Genomic DNA, 19,817 nt, shown 5'->3' with positions numbered 1-19,817 from the left:
TCGCCACTTCGCTTTTCGTCAGTACAAGGAATCTGCTGCTCTCGCTAATATGACCGTCTTCGTCCATTTAACCCATCCACACGCCCTTGCCCATGATGATCTTTTGATCGAGGTGTAGCGACAACTTGCTAACCAGGGGAGACCGGCATTGCGCTACCGGACCAACGATCCAAGATGGCGGATGGTAAAACAACGCAATGTCACATGGGCTCCTAGTCTGAGATTCCCCAATGTCTGTCCCCAATGATCTGTGTCGAAGACTAATCTGACCTGTTTAGGGTATCAATTCTGATCAAAATCTATCTGACGAGCTTGTAATTCATCGGAAATTTTTTTTAAGATCCTAACGTATTTTTCTGTTTTATGCAATGACTATTATTAACGCACATTCAAAAGCGGACTTATGTCAAAATGTTAGTTATTTACGAAACAGATCAAACCATCCATGAACAAATATGTTCGTTACTAAAATTCATAAGCAAATGCACCTCACTTATTTTAGTTTCTGGTCCTCTGTTCCCTCTAACGATTCTACTTTGTCGATTAATGTATCATCGAAGGATGCGCGTAGGAAAAAAGGAGGGCATGAATGTATAAATGTGCGTAATGCATTTCGAACCAAACCGAAAGCTTGATCAGCTTTCTCGTCCTACAGAAATCCCTTTCGTCCTTGATCGACGTCCTGATAGCGGCAGAAATAGTTGTTAAAATACAATCTTCGGACTGCGTTGAACGCTGTTCAACGTTGGAAGGACTAGTCCAAACTGAATGGCAAAAGCCGTCTGCAAGCCCCCACAAAATTAGACAATGCATAAAAGTAGCCACAATTGATAAAATCATTAGCATAAGTGAAGAAATCCCATCTGAGTCAGTCGTCTATATGAAAGGTGTCCTTCAGAAGTGGTAATCCAAATTTATTGTTTTAATGCTAATGCCTGTAACTCTGGCACCCATCTACGCACATGTTGTCCATGTCTTATTGCACCCTGCCTGGTAGCAATAACGTTGCTGGTTTACGTGATACCGTATTGCTCCCAACAAAGCCGTAAAGGCTAACTTCATTTGCAACACTTAAGAACACGTTGACACAAGAATATACCCTTCCGACTTGCCCTACATAGTGGAGTATGTGCGTTTTATATTATTTATTACAACTAGAGCTGAGTGCGGTTATGTATATAAACGTACCTGACAAATGGTGACGAAGAGTATGAACAAAGGCGGTGGGCAGCACGTATAGCTGTCGGCGTAGTATTTGCGGTCGCGATCTTCGGGTAGAAATTCACCGCCGATCAGGTTGACCATCTTTGAAAAGAGCGTGTCGGCCCGCCGGACCGAAATCACCGGTATGTCGTCCTGGACGATGCACTCGTCCAAACCTGATGAGTTTTGTGTCGTATCGCCCGACGAAGCGAGCGCAGTCGCCGCCACCGAAGCTGCAAGGTACGGGTTCCCATTGAAGCCCGATGAAGCTCGTTGTTCAATGCAGCCGTTCTCTATGTACATTGATTCTGGGAAGGAGACAACGTAACATCAATGGTATACACCTAAACATGTAGATTACAGACCGTTCATCCTTTTACCAGGAGCCAATTTCGGACCGCATCTATACTTAGCGAGTAGTCTGGTATCTATAGGAAGTGTTAGTGACGTCCTTTAGCTTGCCATTGCAGGCATAGTAACACACGCGATGCCGTCATAGCCAGCGCCCAAATCCCCAATTGTTTTCATCCAGATCTCCGGTAGTACCCGTCGATCTATGATCATAGACTTAGCGATAACTATTGCATGTAAAGGGCTGTGTTTTTTTTTATTAAATAACAAATCAAAGATTATTAAGTACTCGTACTGAAACGACAATCATGTACCGGAAAGATCTTCGTGTAAAGATTCGTCGAGGTCAATATGGCGTAATGGTGGCAAATCGAAGAAAGAAATGAGAGCTAGCAGACAAGTTTTACTTGTCACTGCATCAACAGCTACGTAGAATTTAACTACATCAAAACCACAAAAAAAGGCCTTGAGTAAATTTTGCAGGCTTTCTTTAAACAGCGGAAAAACTACGATTCATATTAGGAACATGCTCTGTGCGGTACTATAACCGTTCGTATTAACTTACTCGCTGATATTGTTACTTACTGATACTTAACTTTTAGCCACACTATGTTCACTCTATCCATGCTAGTAATGGACGAGTACGCGCCTTGGAAAAATACACTATATAAAGCCAATTATATGATTGCCTATATATATACTTGTTAAACAAACAAGTCGTAAAATCTATGGTAGTATGTATGCAGTTGCAACACAGGATACGGCAGATTACTGTTCGAGATAAACGACTGCATACTGGGTTTGTGTATCCTAACATGTTTCTAAGGGGTGTGGATGCGACGAAAAGTGACTTTTTATTAACTTATTTAATACGGATAAAAGATGTCATAAGAATACGGTTTAAAGGATCACGTTTTCCTGGCGTGATTCGTGTTGTCAGTTCCTGACCTCACCATCCCCCCAACGTCGGCGTTAGACTCACCATTAGACTGATGAACATGAGCACAGACGTGATGACTTGGCGTGCCCTGCTGCGAATGTGCCCCCCCGGTGCATACGTGGCTAACCAGCCCGCCGGGATGCGCCGCCGCTAACTGCGACATCGTTCCCATCTGACGGCCCAACGAGTGTGGAAGCGTTTGTATTCCGCCAACGCTCTGCAACGCCTGCATGTTCTGCAGGTGGCCGCCCATAGCGCTGAGGGTGGCCATATTCACCGGTCCGTGCATGACCTCCATCTGCAGCGTTGGTGCCTGTTGTTGCGACTGCATCCATAGTGAGCCGCATGAGTCGCGTTGATGTACCGCCATCTCAAGCGAACGCGTTCGCTTGCGGGTCATCTGATAAGGTCCATGAAAGTCGTCAGAAAACTATTAGTGATACCGATATCGTAGAAGTTAGAATTGGCACGACCAAACAAACGAAAATGGTACCCTCATCCCGCTTTGCATATATATTTGAATTTAGATATATATATATATAGCTTTCGTTACAAACTGTATCAGGGAGAAGATCGAATACATTATAATAAAGAAAAACATGGAGAACTAGCAAACAATTATATAAGACAAGTGTCACTTGCTTATTCCAATAGCATCCACATGACGTTAGGTGTTCAATAACGTTAGTATAACATTATCCATTGTAGATTAAATCTTGCAAATACGACATACTGGGTTAGAGGATAATTAAATCTAGGCGCCTTGTACTAAGTCATTTTACTTCTACGCAGATTGCAGGGAATGGCAAATACTAACCACAGCGATAAACTCGTCGAAAGTAATGGCATTGGTCCTCCGATCTTGAGCTTTCAATCGAAATAGTTCCCGCTTTGTACAGTCGATGCTCTCCTCAAATTCGGGCGTGTCCAGCGCACGAAGGAAGTCGTCCCATGGAATTTCACCGAAGCCTTCAGGATCAAACTTGTCGAACAACTGACGCCACTTCTGCCATTAAACCAGGCCACAAATGCTCGATTGTTAGTCAAATAAAAGACAAACCAAGCCTGTATTCTAAAATATATATGTACATATATGTATTGTTAAATGAAACATCCTAGTTAGGACATATTTCGGCGAACTACTTATCGCTCCCGATATGCACCCACTTGCTACACTTGGTACTACAAGAAAGCCATTTTTCTTTTTTAGGACAAAACGACAAGCTTGTCATGGCAAAAAAAGATGTGTCATTAACTGAATTTGAGCGAAAGTTAACTATTATCTAATGCGTTTACGCGGGACGAGGGTTATAAACTTCTTTCTTTGTCCGAAATCGACGGTTTATGTTATTGCCAGTTTTCATCAGGCTTCCAAAAAATGCGAGGAAAATTTTGAAAAGCAAGACTGAATACTTCTCTAATAATAATAATGAATTTTAAAAACTCATTCAAAGGTACCGAAAAGCCATTTTTAAAAAAGCTGGATATTTTTTTATAGAAATAACCGACTGTCTTAAGGGGTATAGTGTCAATTGAGTTGTCCAAATCAGCTTCAACAACAAGTCCTTTGAGACTTTTTGTGCACTTTTTATACTTACTGGCCGTCTTAAGTCCTCGATACTTTGGAGTAAAATATATTTGGCCTGGTGTTACCAACGAATTTAATTTGTTTTTGTTTGTAACATATTTGAGTGCTACTTCAACGAGTTTACCTTGCTTTCTTTCTACTCAAAAGAAAACTTACAGAGAGATTTTGGTGTAGTCGATAAGCTACCTGGTCCGCTACTTTTTTTTTTCGTTCACAGGTTGAACGAGGCTTTAGCACTGACAGGCATAAGGGTGTTGCTATTCAAATGCCGCGCGCTGGGATTGTTTCTAATCCCTCTTACGTACAATATAAACAGTTGCCGCAATCGTTGAACAACTTTTTGTTCTCCTCGTATGTCATATCGAATAAGGTAGGAGATAATACTTCAGAGATCACAAGCTATGTCAACGATTCAGGTCAAGGCAGTGCTTCCTCTGTCTGCCTGTCTGTAGGAATGGGGGTCTTTTTTCGCCAAAAAGGAGAAATATTGGCAGCGAACTAACAAATCACTACCCGCCACTCTACTTGTATGTACAGGACATACTCAGCTTTATTTCAAGCTGTCGAAAAGCAGCAAGGACTGCCTGTTAAACCCTGACGGATCGTTATCAGCGTTTATATTAGTCGACATGACCCAGGTCATGGCATGCAATATCTTCATTGTATTATATATATATCAATTAGAGCGGATCAAAGCGATTATTTATAGGTTACTCGGTATTAATCCCTATGTTGCTTCCGTTTGCTTCAATGCTTTTATGGTTGTTGAGAGAATCATTGTTTGCCAGCTGAGTAATTAAGGTTGCTGTGCTGATGTAAGTATTTTGTAATTAATTGTTTATCTAGTAATAAACTTGTCAAACACAACCAGTTAGTTATGTTTAAACGCTATCGCAACTATTTATTTAAATGGTAAGCATTTGTTTACCGTCCATGTTTCCTATGAAACATTTCGACAAAGGGTTCGTACGGGTGATCCGAGGGGGTTGAGCGCTGCGTTGATGAACAGACTCTGCGTTCTCACAGAGTGGTAATCTGCATTAGTTAAAGACCTAACTTAGCACCTAGGTGTCATGTCAGATACAGTTTGCGTCCACCTATAGGACGCACAGGTCGAAATTGTTACATATGACTAACAGAAAAAATTAAGTCAGCTTTTAAGTTTTACTCCTCATTATTTTATTTTAGAGTATTTTCTCACCTAGGCTTTACAAACCTGAGGCATTCATGCCAAACCAGTCGTAAATCGTTTTCCGCGGCTGAGTGTGGCCACAATACCTGTTTGCATACTTGGTATTCTTATTGGCGTGATTAGGCTCTCGTCACGGTAATTAGGATCAATGACAATTACATTAAAGTGCACCTCTGCTGTTCAAAACATCTCAGCAGTGGTTAAGAAGACTTAACTTTCAAAACGAGACTTGGCATGTATTAAAATTAGAAGAAAAGCCTTTCGATAAACACATACATAGAGCCTAAAACAGGTTTCTCAATAGGCGCGGTCTGCTTGCGTTTTTATTATTTATTATTCTTCTCGATATATTGAGCAGCTGGTGTGAGCCCTCACGATTGCACCCCACAATCCGCCCTCACCCCCACATCATATGTTGTTTATTTGTGCATATAGTATTGGTCCTTTGCTGTTTCAATTTGCCGCTTGCCATAGCGATTAAGCATAGAAGCCTAGATGGACCAACAGTGGACTACGAACGAGTATGAAGCCTACAAAAAGCAATTATTACCACCCGTATTGTATCACGCCTTTCAGGCAGTCTGCACAGGCCCAACAAGAGACGGCTTCATCGAATATGCGCAGAAAAGTCTTTCCGAAAACGGACCGAGAAAGAATATACGAGTCTAGAACAAACAAAGTCTTCCTCTCAATCCTTGATTTAGGATCCTCTGTCTGTTTTGTAGACGCTGCGTTGATGCGATCTTGTTTTGGGAAAGAGATCAAAAAGCAAAAGCTTTTTTGCAGAGAGATATGGTCGGTGAGCAAAATCACGGCAGCAATAGCAGATTAAAGTGTATGACTTTGGCGTGCTTGCGGCCAAATTAAACCATACTCTGCCGCTATGCGGTAACGGGGGCGGCCATTGTCAACTATATAGGCACGCAATGATGTAGCCATCGTCTCTCCATCGGCTCCATTGTGCCTATGTGTTTGTATATCGCAAACCCATACGTGCCCCTACAAATAAATTCCAAGGAAAGCGACGACACCAACAGTGACTATAATGCTAGAACGGCGAAGAAACGGAGACGCATTTAAGTGAAGTGAGCGACTTTCGATTCGTACTCCTCTATCTTCTCCTCAAGCGGCAGCGGGTCCCGCGCCGCTTCATCTAGCATCAACCTTCTCACCGCTCGCTACGCATCTTCTACTGATACGACATTTTTCATCTTTATAAAACCTGCTGTGCGGGCCCTGCGCGAGGGAAGATTCAGCGCCTGGTGGATGAAAAGACAGCAACGCAAATGGAACAATGATAGTGGTAGTTTACCGTGTCTGATGACCGCTGTCAGGGCTGCCATATCCACAGCGTGAACTCAGACCTCTCTTTCCATTGGCCTGAGCACCCAAACCCTATCACATTGTCGACTCGTCCTCCCCCGCTCTCTGACCATATCGATGCCGTGCTGCGACCTACTTCTTCAAATTTTTAAAGGAGTCTCCCTGAGCCTGATTTTTCAAACGTCGCCCAGTGTTCCTACGCGTCGTTTTGGGTTCGTGGCGAGCGAGAAAATAAATGAAAACGAGGAGTTGTCCCATACAAGCATAAAGGTATTACGCGGTATTTTGAGTTCGTATGAATAGGTCCACGCAGTCAAAATCGAGTACGAGGTATAACGAGGAATGTGCAATTTCTAGAGAACGAAAATCTATAGAGAATTCCATGTAAACGGCTCATCAACGAAGAACGTTGGATGGACAAAGTTAACTTTTAAGAAAACTCCGAGAAAGGTCGGCAACTGACATGGAGTGTATCTAATCTATGTAAGTATTGAGACTGCCGTTGCCGCCACACTTCCATGCTGTGCTTCCATAGTCTGCTAACTTTAATATAAATTGTAGGTTTATGCACAAGTAACAAACAATTTTGTTTATTGCTTCCGATTTTCAGTCATTCACTTGCTTATGCTCATTTAGAAGGTTTTTTTAGCTCTAAAAAAAATTAGCGCACAGAATAGCGATTGTCGAAAATCACAAGATGTTATCCTCATCTTGGGCCTTAAAGGACCATGTCAGATGATAAAGGACAGGACTTTTAATATTTGCCTTATTTCACATTCTTTCCAATGTTAAAAAGTTATGGAAGTTCTTGTCGTCTAGATCACATCTATCCTGAGTTTTTTTTTCGATTACTTGATTTAGGAAAAATGACACAGTTTTGTAGAGCACGAACGCGCCTTCTAGAAACATATATAAATTATTATTAGAAAACGAAAGTATTGGAAAATCAAGAAATAAATCCATACTGGGACTAATTATACATTAACTTAATATATACGGAAAGCTCAGGACCGATATTTTTGAAAGCTAGCATACTTTTCGTACAAAAAACCTGCCGTAACTACTCAGTTTTATGCCGAATTTAACAGTTAAACTTCTACACTCATAATTACATAACAGCAACTTAGCCATATACTATGTTCAAGTTCCCTTTGTCACCATCTATATATGGTGCATAAGCGCGAGACATTTTGATGTTGAGCATTTACCGATCAAAGGAGTTTTGGTTGTTTGTTATTAAAATACCACTTGATTAATGTACTTCTGGTCACCATTTCTAATCTATATAGTACAACTTGTATTCCTAGATTAACGTTAAAAGTATAACTAGTATTATCGTTGCGAGACATTTATTTAGGAACTTTTTTTCTCTGGGTGAGAGAAATAATTTATTACTACTATTACTATATATTACTATATTAAATTATTTCTATTTATTTCTGGTAAACAACTATTATTGTTATGAGAGCTATTTGCACTCTAATACTCACGTCGTTGAGCAGCGCTTTACGAGTTTCTAGCTCAAAGTGATCGAGCTCCTCGAGCGAGGGGATCGTTGCAAGTGTCGTCTGGACACAGGAGGGCGTTGCGGAACCGGCGCTCCTTCCAACACCCGCCAGCTCTGGCGGACACGCCCAGCAGCCGCCCGTTGACGACGCGCCTCCGTAGCCGCCTACCGCAGAGGGGTCTAATGCTGCGAGGTCGGCCCGTGCCCCTGCTACTCCCAAATAGCCTGGCGTAAGGCCCATACCCGACATCGACAGCTGGTGTAAGTGTGCGCCCACCTGCAACAGTCGCACGGGCAGAGCGCCACGGGTGTCGGCAGGTTAGCGTACGTTCATCGTGAGCGAAAGTGTAACAGTAACATAAAGAGAGATAGGTGAACACATAGAGACTAGAAACGGCTTTAGATTGAAGCTGAATAACAATCTTAATTTATAATAGTACGTACTGTCGTTGCCTCTCAGGACATGACCTTAGGATGAAGCTGTAGTTTACGTGTACACTCATAAAAGAACACAAAATTCTACACAGTTGGGGTTGCGATAGGTTGTTGGACAGGCTATTCGAATATTGGTATATTGAGATATGAAAAAAGGCATGCGACAGAGTTCTGCCTGTTTGGTTAGTGTATAATTTTGCTGATATCGGTATTACAATGGGTGGTAGTCTGACATGGCTTGCAACCTATAGTTGAGGCAAGCAGTGGAGTTCAGTTACGTACAGATCCGGTTGCCATTCTGTGGAAATGTAGACGATTATGGCATACGACTGCGGCTGAGCCCGTCTGTCGCCGATGAGAGAATAACGAAGTGGGAGATGTCCAGTGAACAATAACACATCAACAGAAGCTTGCTTGTCCACATAATAATGCTACCTATGATTCTTAGATGCACGATGAACCTCGATTTCGTAAGGAATATGGGTCCGTGAAAGACATGGCTCCGCCATATAAACTAAAAGTGTGTCGTGAAGATTATGCCCTTTGCATACATTTACATAGCTTCTAACAAATCAGACGAATATGTCGTTATTTTCTGCTTACGGGACTCCTAGTTATCTTTTTTAGTCGAAATGGTTTTGCGTTCCAGACATGTGGCATCAGAAAATTCTCGAGACAAATTATCTCCATTATTGTATGTTGCGTATTCTTGTAGTTTTACTCGTACCCAATTTAGAATCCATTTTCAGTCAACGCTCCATCACGACGCTGGCGTCTTTCTTTTGATCGATTTCCAAATGTCTGCGCTTGTGTAATTGGTTTTAGTTCATCGTTAATAGGTTATCCGGCAGGCAAGCCAACATTCAAGGTATCCACCCAAAAGTATACCCCATTTTTCTTGCCATGTGCGCAAGTCGCATTCTGCAAACTTCCTGCTTTTCTGCTGCCTCTGATGATGACATATGGTTAACCGAAGAAGCGTGGTCCCCTTAACATCGTACCAATCTCTCAATGCAGGTCGCCGCTGCTTCCTTTGCCCCATTCTAGTGCTCTTCCGTCGCTAACTGCAGCGGGTGCCGTGATAGGCGCTCACAAAGGGATGTATACCTCACTTGTCTCAATCTTATTTCATCTCTCTGTCGCGGTTATGGTGTGTACTTACCGCTTGCCCTACTTGCTACCCTCGTTATACCCTGCAATCTTCTTTCCACCTAACCCGACGCCCCTAACTCACATTTACTGGCACAGAGGCAAACAACCACAGAAATACCCTACTGCTACTTCCACTGATTATTGTTGTACTCCAATACAACAACGACACTGTGTATCGAGTGAAGCAAAGTGCATAATATGGCATGGTGAAGGTTACCTTCACCTCCGCCTTCTGCATGTCCGTGTGTATGTATGTGTACGCGTGCTTATGGGCGAAAACGAAATCCCATGGCGCCGAGAGTGATTAGGAGGTCCTATGACCGCCTTTGTATGAATAATGGTAGAGCTTTCTGTTACCCCATTTTGCTTTTGATCTCTCGTTTTAACCTCGGCATCCACCCCCCCCCCCCCGCATCCCTCCCACCCACCGTATACATCCGTTATTCTGTAGTAGCAGCAGGGTGGGCACGTTTGTAGGCATGGGATCGTTTTTGTTCCTTTTACCCTGGAAACAAACACATCCTTAGTTTCGATCGCTGCCCCCGAACAAACCTTGCATTGTCGGGTAATACGTCTCCACACATCGGAACCGTCGGGAGTGTTAGCTGCGAGTGAAACGGTAAACTTTGGCTGAACTACCGCCGCCACCGTCCCGGTCAAATATATATGGTATAAAGACTGGCGCCCCCCAGAGCTGACAGTTGTTTTTCGTTCTATTTTTTTTCGCTCTCCTATTTGTTCTTTCATTCCGGGAAAGGGTCCTCAATAAACGTTCATCGAGCCCATCAGGTCGCCCGTTCTTTTAGTACGAAGCATCCCGGCTGACTGGCCGGCAGACATGGAATTCCTCGCTCGCTCGCCTGCTCGTTCATTCAGAGGTGGATTAGCCCTTGCTACGAGTTCTGGTCATCATACTTTGTGTCCATACAAATTGAGGTCCACCAGAGAAAGGCGAGTGGGCGGGGCGGCAGACCCCGGCCAATGCCCCCTGGTCTATTATTGAGAGCATCAACATACATCCTTACCTATGCTATTTGCGCCGTTTGCTGCATACAGGACTCTTTACGCTCGTAGCCAGTTTACACCCGCAGAGCAGCAGGGGCGCATAGAGCAACATAAAGAAGCAAGGGCCGCACAGCTGATAGGCGGGAAGCAGGGTACAGCCACGTGGAGCGTAGAAGCGCAGCCAAATATATAGTACAGTAGCATAACAGCTGTACAACTTTAAGGCTACCTATGGAATGGATTACTACTTTTACTTATATTATCGCAACTACTGCCCCTACTGAACTGTGTGAAGGAATGAAAAGAATCGCTGCGTAGATGTTATGACTAGGAAGCTAAACACGTACCTGGAAATGAGTGGCCGCACTCTGATTGGGATCCTGGTTGAGCAAGTCGTGGCTTGAAGCTGCATTCTGCTGCTGCTGTGATGCGGGTGGCGGCATGCTGTTTCCGCTAGCGATACCCATCTGGCTACCAACCTGAGTGGACAACGGACCCACCTGCGGCGGCGCTTGCGGGATTTGAGGCATTTGGGGCACCTGGGGCGGTGGGAAGTAATTGGGGATCGAGGGCAACGATGCGTTGATCGGTGGCCGACCCCCGGAGCCGCTCTGGGCGGCAAAGTGCGACGCGATGTCCACCACAGACGCTGCAACATATCCACCGGTACCAGCACCGCCGCGACAACGATATCGGTTTGTTAAATCGTTGGTTGGTATGGACGAACGGAAGGAAGAAGGCGACGGCATGGCAAAGTACCCCATTTGGCCATGATGTAGGACCAAGCAGGACAAAGGAACGAGATCGCCGAGAAAGATGATAAAAGTGGGAAGAAAACGAAGGATCGACCCATTAATATTCTGCCTGTCTTCAGCAAAAGTGTCGACCAGGACACGCTACGATAAAATACGATGAACGATCGTTGAAGCAAAGCTCGCCCACCCCCGATCATCGAACTTCACAAAATAGATCCTGCGTGCGCGGTGCATCAGCAAGCGAAAAGGGATCTCTGAACCAAGGTTATGTAGATTATCGTTATAGATTATCACTAGAGATAGAACGAAGCTTTGAAGGGAACTTTGTAAGTAGCAGACATCATAGCATGGAGAGGTGCCTTTAACGTTAAGTTAGTCCTTCAGATCATATACCTTGTATTATGATGATATAATTTAGCCAAAAAGAAAATGATATACATATAGGTTTATCGATTGGTGAATAGAAGAGTTACTGAAAAATACTATGTTACTCAATATTGGCCCGACCACACTGCGGTTAGTATAATTAGTATAATAATGCTGTTAGTATAAGAGAATCTAGTACAACGGATTCGTGTATTTCAAGTTCAAGACATAGATGCTTTACATATGTCTTAGTTAGAAGAAATATGAGCGATGCTTTTGCGTACAGCTTTCTTTTCAGGTACAGAATAGGCTTGCAGAAGCAAACTAAGCAAAATTTTCTATTGAAGCTACGCTTTCTAATTCAGTTGGGATTCGCATTCTAGTTAGATAAAGCCGGCCACTGTTTCGTCATTCAACGGGGATTGGCCTCCGTCACATAGCTTGTTCGTGTCAAAAGAAAAATCGTGTACAGACTCATCTTTATGTGGTCGTGTGCATGATCCGTGCCAGCATATCAATCGTTGGGATATCGGACATAGACTATTGTTCGGGATATTTAGGGCATTGCAGAAAAAAAGTACAGAATGTGACTGTTGTTCCCTGAGCATATTGCCTTTTGCATGCTGCAATTGTCCCAACCTAACAAAAGGCCGGCATGCGAGGCCATTGGGAACAACAACGGGGAAAGATCGCCACTGGCTAGACCGGAAGCTCGCTAAGGCTCCAAAACGCTGGAACGAAGGATATCTGCCTCCGACTGGTTCTACTAGGCCTTTGCGGTAGCTTCCTCCTTATGTGCTGAACAAATCTCAACGTTCGCTATACGGCCCATACAGGTCAGTACAATACGTTTAGTTGTAAGAGGACTGCTAGCCATATTTAAGCCTTGAAAAACATTACACCTTAGGCCTTCATCTTGCCTTTATTTTCTTCAGCAAGTATTCCTACTCGAAGTCCAGCCTTTGTAATGGAATATAAGCCAGTAAAAGAATCATATTTTGATTTGACTAATAGGATCATGGGAACAAATCCAGACGTCTTTTGTGATAAACAAATAGCTTCCATACTCATAGGTTTCGTTTATGGATAACTATCTACTAAAAAGAATATATCGCACCAGTCTAGTATCGCTAAAGCGCCTTTCACGGTCTGTGTGTATATGGATGATATCCCATCCATAGTGTATACTTAACAATTTGCGTGCACGCAAAAACTTTTTATTCGTACCAGAGATATATGGTGATTGTGGGGTTTGACCGCTGCAGTCTCCCCCATTCTGTTCGACGCCCACGGTTGTGGCGGAAGAGTCTCTCCGTTCACGGTGATCCCGACTTGAGGTGAGGGGTGTAATGTCGCTGGCAGCTGAGCTTGGTAGGTCCTGTTTAGGAGCAGAAAGTGCGTCCCGGATGGCCGCCGTACATTGTGAGTGACTAGAAGCTGCTGGAGGGTCAGCATAGTGGACGCGTCGCCGGCGCGCTAACGTGGCCGTCAAATCGAGGTTGGCTAGTGGCTCAATGTACGTCACGTTTGGCGGGATCCCTGTAATACCCAACAAAGAACATTCAACCAAAAAAAAAACGAAGTGAAAGAACACACGCGGAGGATACACAGAATGAAAGCACCGGCGATGTTTGTATCAATAAATTGGAATCAAAGCCCATAAGTATACACGGCTGTGTTTGACGCTTGTGTAAATAAATACATCGTGTAAATATAAGTGGATCCATTGCTTTATTATATGTAGATCAGGTCTTTTAGCATAACCACAAATGACACATAACGTATACCGTGCTATATATGTGTATACAAGTGTCCGTATTGCAACGGCTTTAGCTGGAACTGTTGGAGCACCGAAGAAAGCATTCGGAAGAGTTGTTGCTTGCCCCCCTATAGAGGAAAGTTTTGTAGGTAAGGGTACTTTTTCCTATCTTCTTAGCCCTCCGTATAAAGCAGCTTGCGTAGGTAACGAAGAACCGACGGGGACTGAAGACAGAGAGAGAGATACAGCCCTGAAGAAATAAACTCTACAAATGTCGCCCTGCTAAAAAAAAGTCCGCTTCGAAGAAAACAAACGAATGAACGCAAAGGAACGAAGCAGCAGGCTGTTCGCCGGGCCCACAGTAAAGGAGTAACTTCTTTAGGGAGAGAGAAAAGTGCAACTGCATATATTGTTTATAGTAGAAAGCACGCCACCTAGACCCCATCCCTCGCTGCAGGGGACACCCACTAATCGGGACTGTTGATCCAGGAGGAAAACACGTATGAAGGTCTGCCAAAGACCACGAAGTTAAAGAAAGTGCAAAGCACCACCTGAAAGCAGTAACAGACGATGATCAAACCCTGAGTTAGCGAAGGCGAAGCACGAAAGGAAAATGGAAGACTAGTGTCATCACCGGCGTTCACTGCTCATCGCTTGGTCTCCAATGCTGAGTTGTTTCCCTATGCCATCCACATAGCTTCAGGCGTCTTTGTCCAGCTGGACTGTCGTCACCAACGGCAGCAGATGCTGCGAGGCTATTCATCTAATCTTCCGCAGCTTACCTATCCGCCACCAACTATACCATGGTCTTTTGCTAAATAACTGGTCGACTGTTAGGACTTCGGTGGACGAATGCTGCTGACAGTTATTTACTGGCGCCATCGCTGCTATTACGGGCTGCTGCCGCTACTGATGGAGTTACGGAAATCTATGTATGCCGTAAAAAATACGAGTCTCTTACCGCTCGGTTCTTTATGTGTCGACCGTCCTGTTTATGGCAAGAGCAGCAAGGTCTTACCTAGGTGTGTACGGGGAGCAAAATATGATTTCTGATATCCTTTCTTATTCTAAAAGTTTCATTCAGATCCTTGCGTACCGCTTGTTTGCTTCGCCGTACCGTTTCTTACGTCCGGGAGAAAGAACACATTCCTTTTGAGGACCGTTTCTGTTCGTCCGCTTTAGAACGAGCGGCGCTCGGCGTGCTTCGTTAACTCAAGCAGGCATCTGTAGACTCATTTCACCACTTACACTCAATGCGTCGTCATATCTGTGGCTCGATCTGCGGCACAATTGTACAAGGTGAACGAGAGTCTAGTTTTAGCAATAGTACTACTGGCAGAAAAAATGTGACTAAATATGACAGTCCACAATGCGTGTGCGTTCGAAGTATTACCGGCGTGCAGTCATCGTCACAGAGTCTGCTCTATTCGCCTGCACGGGCTGTTGGTATTATATAGGGGCACCATTGCCCTGTTGCTGCTGCTGGCGACTCTCACGGAAGCAAGGTCGGGGGACTTTATTGTCGGCACCGCTTCCATCGCCACCACCGACAAAAGGCCGATGTATATTTGTTACCGAACAGATCGTATCGGTACACAGAACAGCTAAATCGGGTAAAAGCATGTTGATAAAGTTAAGAAGCCTTTCTACGATTTGGAGGCGTCAGAACGAAGGTCACAGAATGGTTGTAGGCAAGCTCAGAATGAGGAAGACAATGCTGAATATATTCATGGTCATTTTATTGGCCGGCCGTATTACTTGGTTATATCTAGACAGCAGATGGAAGCAAACTAGCAAGCGGAGCTAGCGGGGAAGCTTTCGGCCGGCGCAGTTTACTACCTCTGTTGACGTTGCAAACGCACTGGTTCTGTTGCTGCACTGACCACGGCTCACGCAAATGGCTCTCGGAGGTGCAGTAGTCAACAACTTCTAAAAGCCTCGAAGATCGGACTTTGAGATGCAATGATAACAAAAAAAAAGAGAGAGAAATTCGACAGACAGCTATACCAACGAGCATTTTTGAAATAGGATCAACCTACCGACCAATGAACGGCCTAACCGAGATCGGCTACATGCGTCAGCGGACGTCACGATCTAAACTGATAGGAACGGAGCGGAAGAGCTACGTTATTGTAACAGAACAATTTTAATAGCTGCTGACTCGTCCCGTGCGATTTCGTATCCTCGATCGTTGTTGTACTACGTTTCTAGTATTTCGCAGTGCAACTGCTATATTCCTAACATAAAATAGATGTCGCTTGCAAGCTATTTCCTCCACCTGTTCCTCTAAACATAGTACTTTAAACGTTAAGGCTTTTCATAAACTTATTTAACCTGTCTGCCGTAGTACATAGAGTAAACGATACGACGCGTGTAGCTCTGAAGTATGGCCAAATACAGTACGGTGAGGTGAATGCTGTTGAGAACTAGAGAAATAAATCGATCGTTTACTATTTGCATGCACGATTTTTTACGCGCTATTTCTTTTTCCATCTTTCTTTCTTTTCCTGTCTCTCTGCCCATTTCGTCTTATTGTTGTCTTGGTCAAAACAGATTCACACCTCGTAAGAAGTAAATGAATCAAAAAAACTGAAAAAGAGATTGTTTCGAAGAATGCTTGCCCAAAACTTTTAGACGAGCCGTTCCCCAGCAAGCTTCCAATTGATATATGAACGCCACAGAGCTTTTCCGATCGCTACCTTTAATGCTACTAGCACAATGCGCATACATACATATACACACGTACGTGCATACATTTGCACAGAAAACTGTACTGTCTCGTAGTCTTTAGCACGTGCAGGAATGTTCAGCGGCAGCTGCTGGGTTTGTAAGACCGGGCTGCATTGAATGGGTGTGCTGAAGACCTGAGCCCTTTCCCGCCATCGAACAGGCAGAGGAATAGGGTAAAACAAATAATGAACATAGGGAAACGCGAGCCGGCCGGCTCGCAGCAGTAGCAGCCTTCTTTTGGCAACTGAAGACGTATTTCTTCTAACAATCACAGCGACCAGCACGGTCATCGCTGCGGCATGAGCCACGTTATGGCCCCAGCATTCAGTCATCGGCTTCATTACAACCGTTACCGTCTGGCGTACAAATCCCATTCCTAGTGTTTTTCGAGTATAGATGTATGCACCCATCTGTGTTTATTAACACTAACTTAGTATTGTACGATTTTATAAGCAAATATATGTTTTGTCGATACATAGCACTTGGATCCAGAGGCAATATCAACAAACTGTGGTGGGCTAGGTATGCACAAATAGACTGACCATGCGTATGTTACTATAAAAACTGATGTATCTGCAAAAGTTCTGTTAGTGGCAGTGTGTATTCCTTGAACGAGACGGTCCTAGATCTTACAGTTTGTTTGTTGCTGGAAACCTACCGGGGGGCGGAGTGGCGTTGGACGGTTGTGGGAAGTGCGATGGCGTCTGTGGTACGCCCTCCTTGCCGGCGGCATCGCCTCCCGCATCCTTTTCCGGAGTTTGCTCGACCTGCAAATGAAAAGCGGACAATGCTTGAGATGTATCAATTACTTTACCGTCTCTGTATAGTTCTGTTCTAGCACGTAACGTGTTTCTTTCATTTGTGAGAATGTGGCTGTCAATTCGGAAAAAAACCTGAGCTAACTTTAAGATTAGCAGGTACTAATTTTATTATTGTTACAAACGGACTGTTGCCATAAAGTTACTCGATAATGCTTTTACCCAGTTGCATGTTATGTACATGAATCCCTTAACGTCAACTGAATTTAGTGAGCTCACAGTGTACAACTGCATTTAACAGCAGCAACCTTCTAGCAATCGTGTACCGTCGCCCTCTTTTGATGCAATTCTAATCACCAAGAGTTCGTATGAAAGCATAGCGACGATGGCTTTAACCTTTGAAACTCACGGTGACTAAGAGATAAGGAAAAGAAATAATGATAAAAGAAAGCTTGACCGGGTTGTTGCTGCTACTGCTGCATATGCTGGAGATTATATGAAAGGGATATCGCCCGTCCCTCTTTGTCCGCAGCAATGGTACGTAGTTAGCTCAATGGTTGCCTCTTTCTCGGTTTGTGAAGCAACATTGCTGTAGCCGACTTTTCGTGCCTTTATCGGCAACCCCAGTAAGGCGGACTCTGTTGGGGTCTCATTTGGTGTGGGACCAACGGGTATCGGTCTGGCCTTCTGCATTCAAGGGTAGCGTTCCCAATGCGTGTTGCCAAGGTGACAAGGCAATACAGCTGCCTTGGCCTATTGCACTCCCGGAGGACTGCACTGCCAGGCTTTTGCGAGGATCCAGTCAATCGGGCTCGGCAAGCCTCAACCAGCCAATCTCTACTTCTCTCCGGTTACCGTTTGGTTGTAAGTGACTTCCTTTCTGCCAACTACACACAGGGCGGCAGAGTATCGGTCGTTTCTGACTGGCTAAGCAGCTTGCAGGATGGCTTTCCGTCGTCACACGCTGACGGAACTTATCAACGCTCGGAAGGAATAGGCGCAGAAGGAGGAAAAGGCGAATCTGCCGCCTTCAGCTGCTGTCTCACTCAACGAAGGTGAACGGATAAGCGGTTCGACGTTTAGTTGGTTAGTCTACGAACGGTGGTCTGTTCGCACTGGTGCGCCGACTGGGTCCGGCTGCGTTGGGTAGTAGTCCGTCGCCCAGACAGTCGGCGAGGTAATTACTACAACGTACCACTTTATCGCATCGCACCGACGCAGCGGCCCTTTCTTTTGGTTCGCTTTTCCTAGCAGCACAGTCAAATGGGGATTCGTTGACTGGCTGACCGGCCCAGTGACTGGTGGTGGACGACGACGGATGCGCATTCTCTCGTTCGTGGTCCCCTGTCCTTTCTCCCTCATAAGCTTCCACTGTGTTTCACCTTCATGATTCAGGATTCGTCCAGCTTTCGGGCCATTTTTTTTGTCCTTTTGCTCCTTCTTTATCGTCTGTCTCCCCAACGAGTCCCATTCTTTGACCAGGCGTGCGCAGAAAAGCCGCCACCTCGTTGGTGCGGTCGTCGTGCAGTTGTAAACTATAGGACAAGAACGATGCCTGCCCCTGTTAGGCGAGGGATAGAGAAAACAGAGAAGGAAAAGGGCAATTGTCCAGGTTGTGAAGTCGGGCCGGTGAGCGAGAAAAGGACGGAAGAACTGAGTGTATGTAGAATGGCGGGAAACTGCCATTTTTGGTTGAAAGCTCCAAACGAGCGACCCTCACATCGGAGTTGGCCATTTTGCTTCAGGGTATGAGACATCGACTTTCACCTGCTGCTGCAACCGTCGCTGCTCCTGTCCTAGATTTACAGAAGTTCGTTCCCTTCCATTCAAGGCCTTGAGTCCAGGATCGGCCGTACACAGCTCCTTTTTGTTCTGTGACGGGGCCATTCTTCTGGTTTTACGCTTTTTTAGGCCGCAAGTCGTCGTTCGAGCTCTCGATCTCCCTCACTCCGACCTCTTCTTGCACAAAGCTGAATCAAAGAATTCGCGGCTTTAGACATGGTACCGGCATCGTTCTCTTTTTGTTCTTCGTGCAAACGATATCTAGGCCAGGTAGCCTTCAACAACAGCTGCCTGCTGCGGTACCAAAGTACCTTATATTATGCTTACCCCGTCGTGCTGTCAACGACCCCACTTACCTTCCAACCGTGTTCGGCGAAGATTCTTTCTAGCACTACTCGGCGCCTTCAGTTGATTCTAACCTGTCTTACTTACTTAATGAAGAATAAAACACCTAGCAGGATGTCAAAAATAGAATTTCTTTTATACTAACGTCAACGCGCTAAACATTTGTGGCACTGGGAACATGAAAGTTGCGTGATATTTTTTAAGGCAAGGCGAGTGTGCAGCTGCAGGCCGAGGAACTTTCCCTGACGCACATACAAGTACTCTAGCAGAGAAATGTTGGTTCATTTTGTAATATATTTTTCATTTGAAACTGAAATCCAATTAATAAATAGACTTTTTAACAAAAGATACTGAAGTAAATAAAAAGAAATGTAGACTAACATTTAAATCAGATAACTTGTGTTCGGGGACATACGCCGAACATACAGCTTAACTTCCGACTGCTAGGAACTTGTAAGCTAAGAACAATTCAGTACAGCGTAGTTCAGAGATATGGTAAATATTTTGTATGTTTTGCTTATTGCAATGCACTCAATTTGTTTTTTTTTTTAGTTTCGTAGGTTCTACCGTAAGCGTTTAGAAGTACTGAGCGTTAATGTATGGACAGAATACAATCACAAAGACAC

At 44.5% G+C, this 19,817-nt stretch overlaps 2 protein-coding genes across 13 annotated transcripts in view; one reads left to right on the top strand and one right to left on the bottom strand.

Annotated features, from left to right (window-relative positions):
- LOC111248407 (dual specificity mitogen-activated protein kinase kinase 1-like) overlaps window positions 1–4,154 on the top strand; it is a 56,712-nt gene extending 52,558 nt beyond the window's left edge. The window contains exon 7 of the transcript XR_015322648.1: window positions 3,287–4,154. The gene's annotated coding sequence lies outside the window, so the exon portion shown is untranslated. The remainder of the gene's footprint in view (window positions 1–3,286) is intronic.
- The window catches only part of LOC111248406 (uncharacterized), a 75,188-nt gene that overhangs the window by 8,122 nt on the left and 47,249 nt on the right, over window positions 1–19,817 (bottom strand). For 11 of the 12 annotated variants that reach the window (XM_086982192.1, XM_022800708.2, XM_086982194.1 and 8 more), the window contains 7 exons: window positions 16,965–17,073; window positions 13,045–13,356; window positions 11,044–11,345; window positions 8,088–8,381; window positions 3,312–3,500; window positions 2,537–2,894; window positions 1,189–1,511 (listed from right to left, as the gene is read on the bottom strand). In XM_086982192.1, coding sequence (XP_086838318.1) covers window positions 1,189–1,511; window positions 2,537–2,894; window positions 3,312–3,500; window positions 8,088–8,381; window positions 11,044–11,345; window positions 13,045–13,356; window positions 16,965–17,073 — 1,887 coding nt within the window. The remainder of the gene's footprint in view (window positions 1–1,188; window positions 1,512–2,536; window positions 2,895–3,311; window positions 3,501–8,087; window positions 8,382–11,043; window positions 11,346–13,044; window positions 13,357–16,964; window positions 17,074–19,817) is intronic. The other variant, XM_022800713.2, reaches the window with a different exon arrangement.

Source organism: Varroa destructor, unplaced genomic scaffold (assembly GCF_002443255.2).
Source record: "Varroa destructor unplaced genomic scaffold, Vdes_3.0 BEIS01000003.1, whole genome shotgun sequence".
NCBI classification, from domain to species: domain Eukaryota; kingdom Metazoa; phylum Arthropoda; class Arachnida; order Mesostigmata; family Varroidae; genus Varroa; species Varroa destructor.
This window is presented reverse-complemented; position numbering and strand designations above follow the sequence as displayed.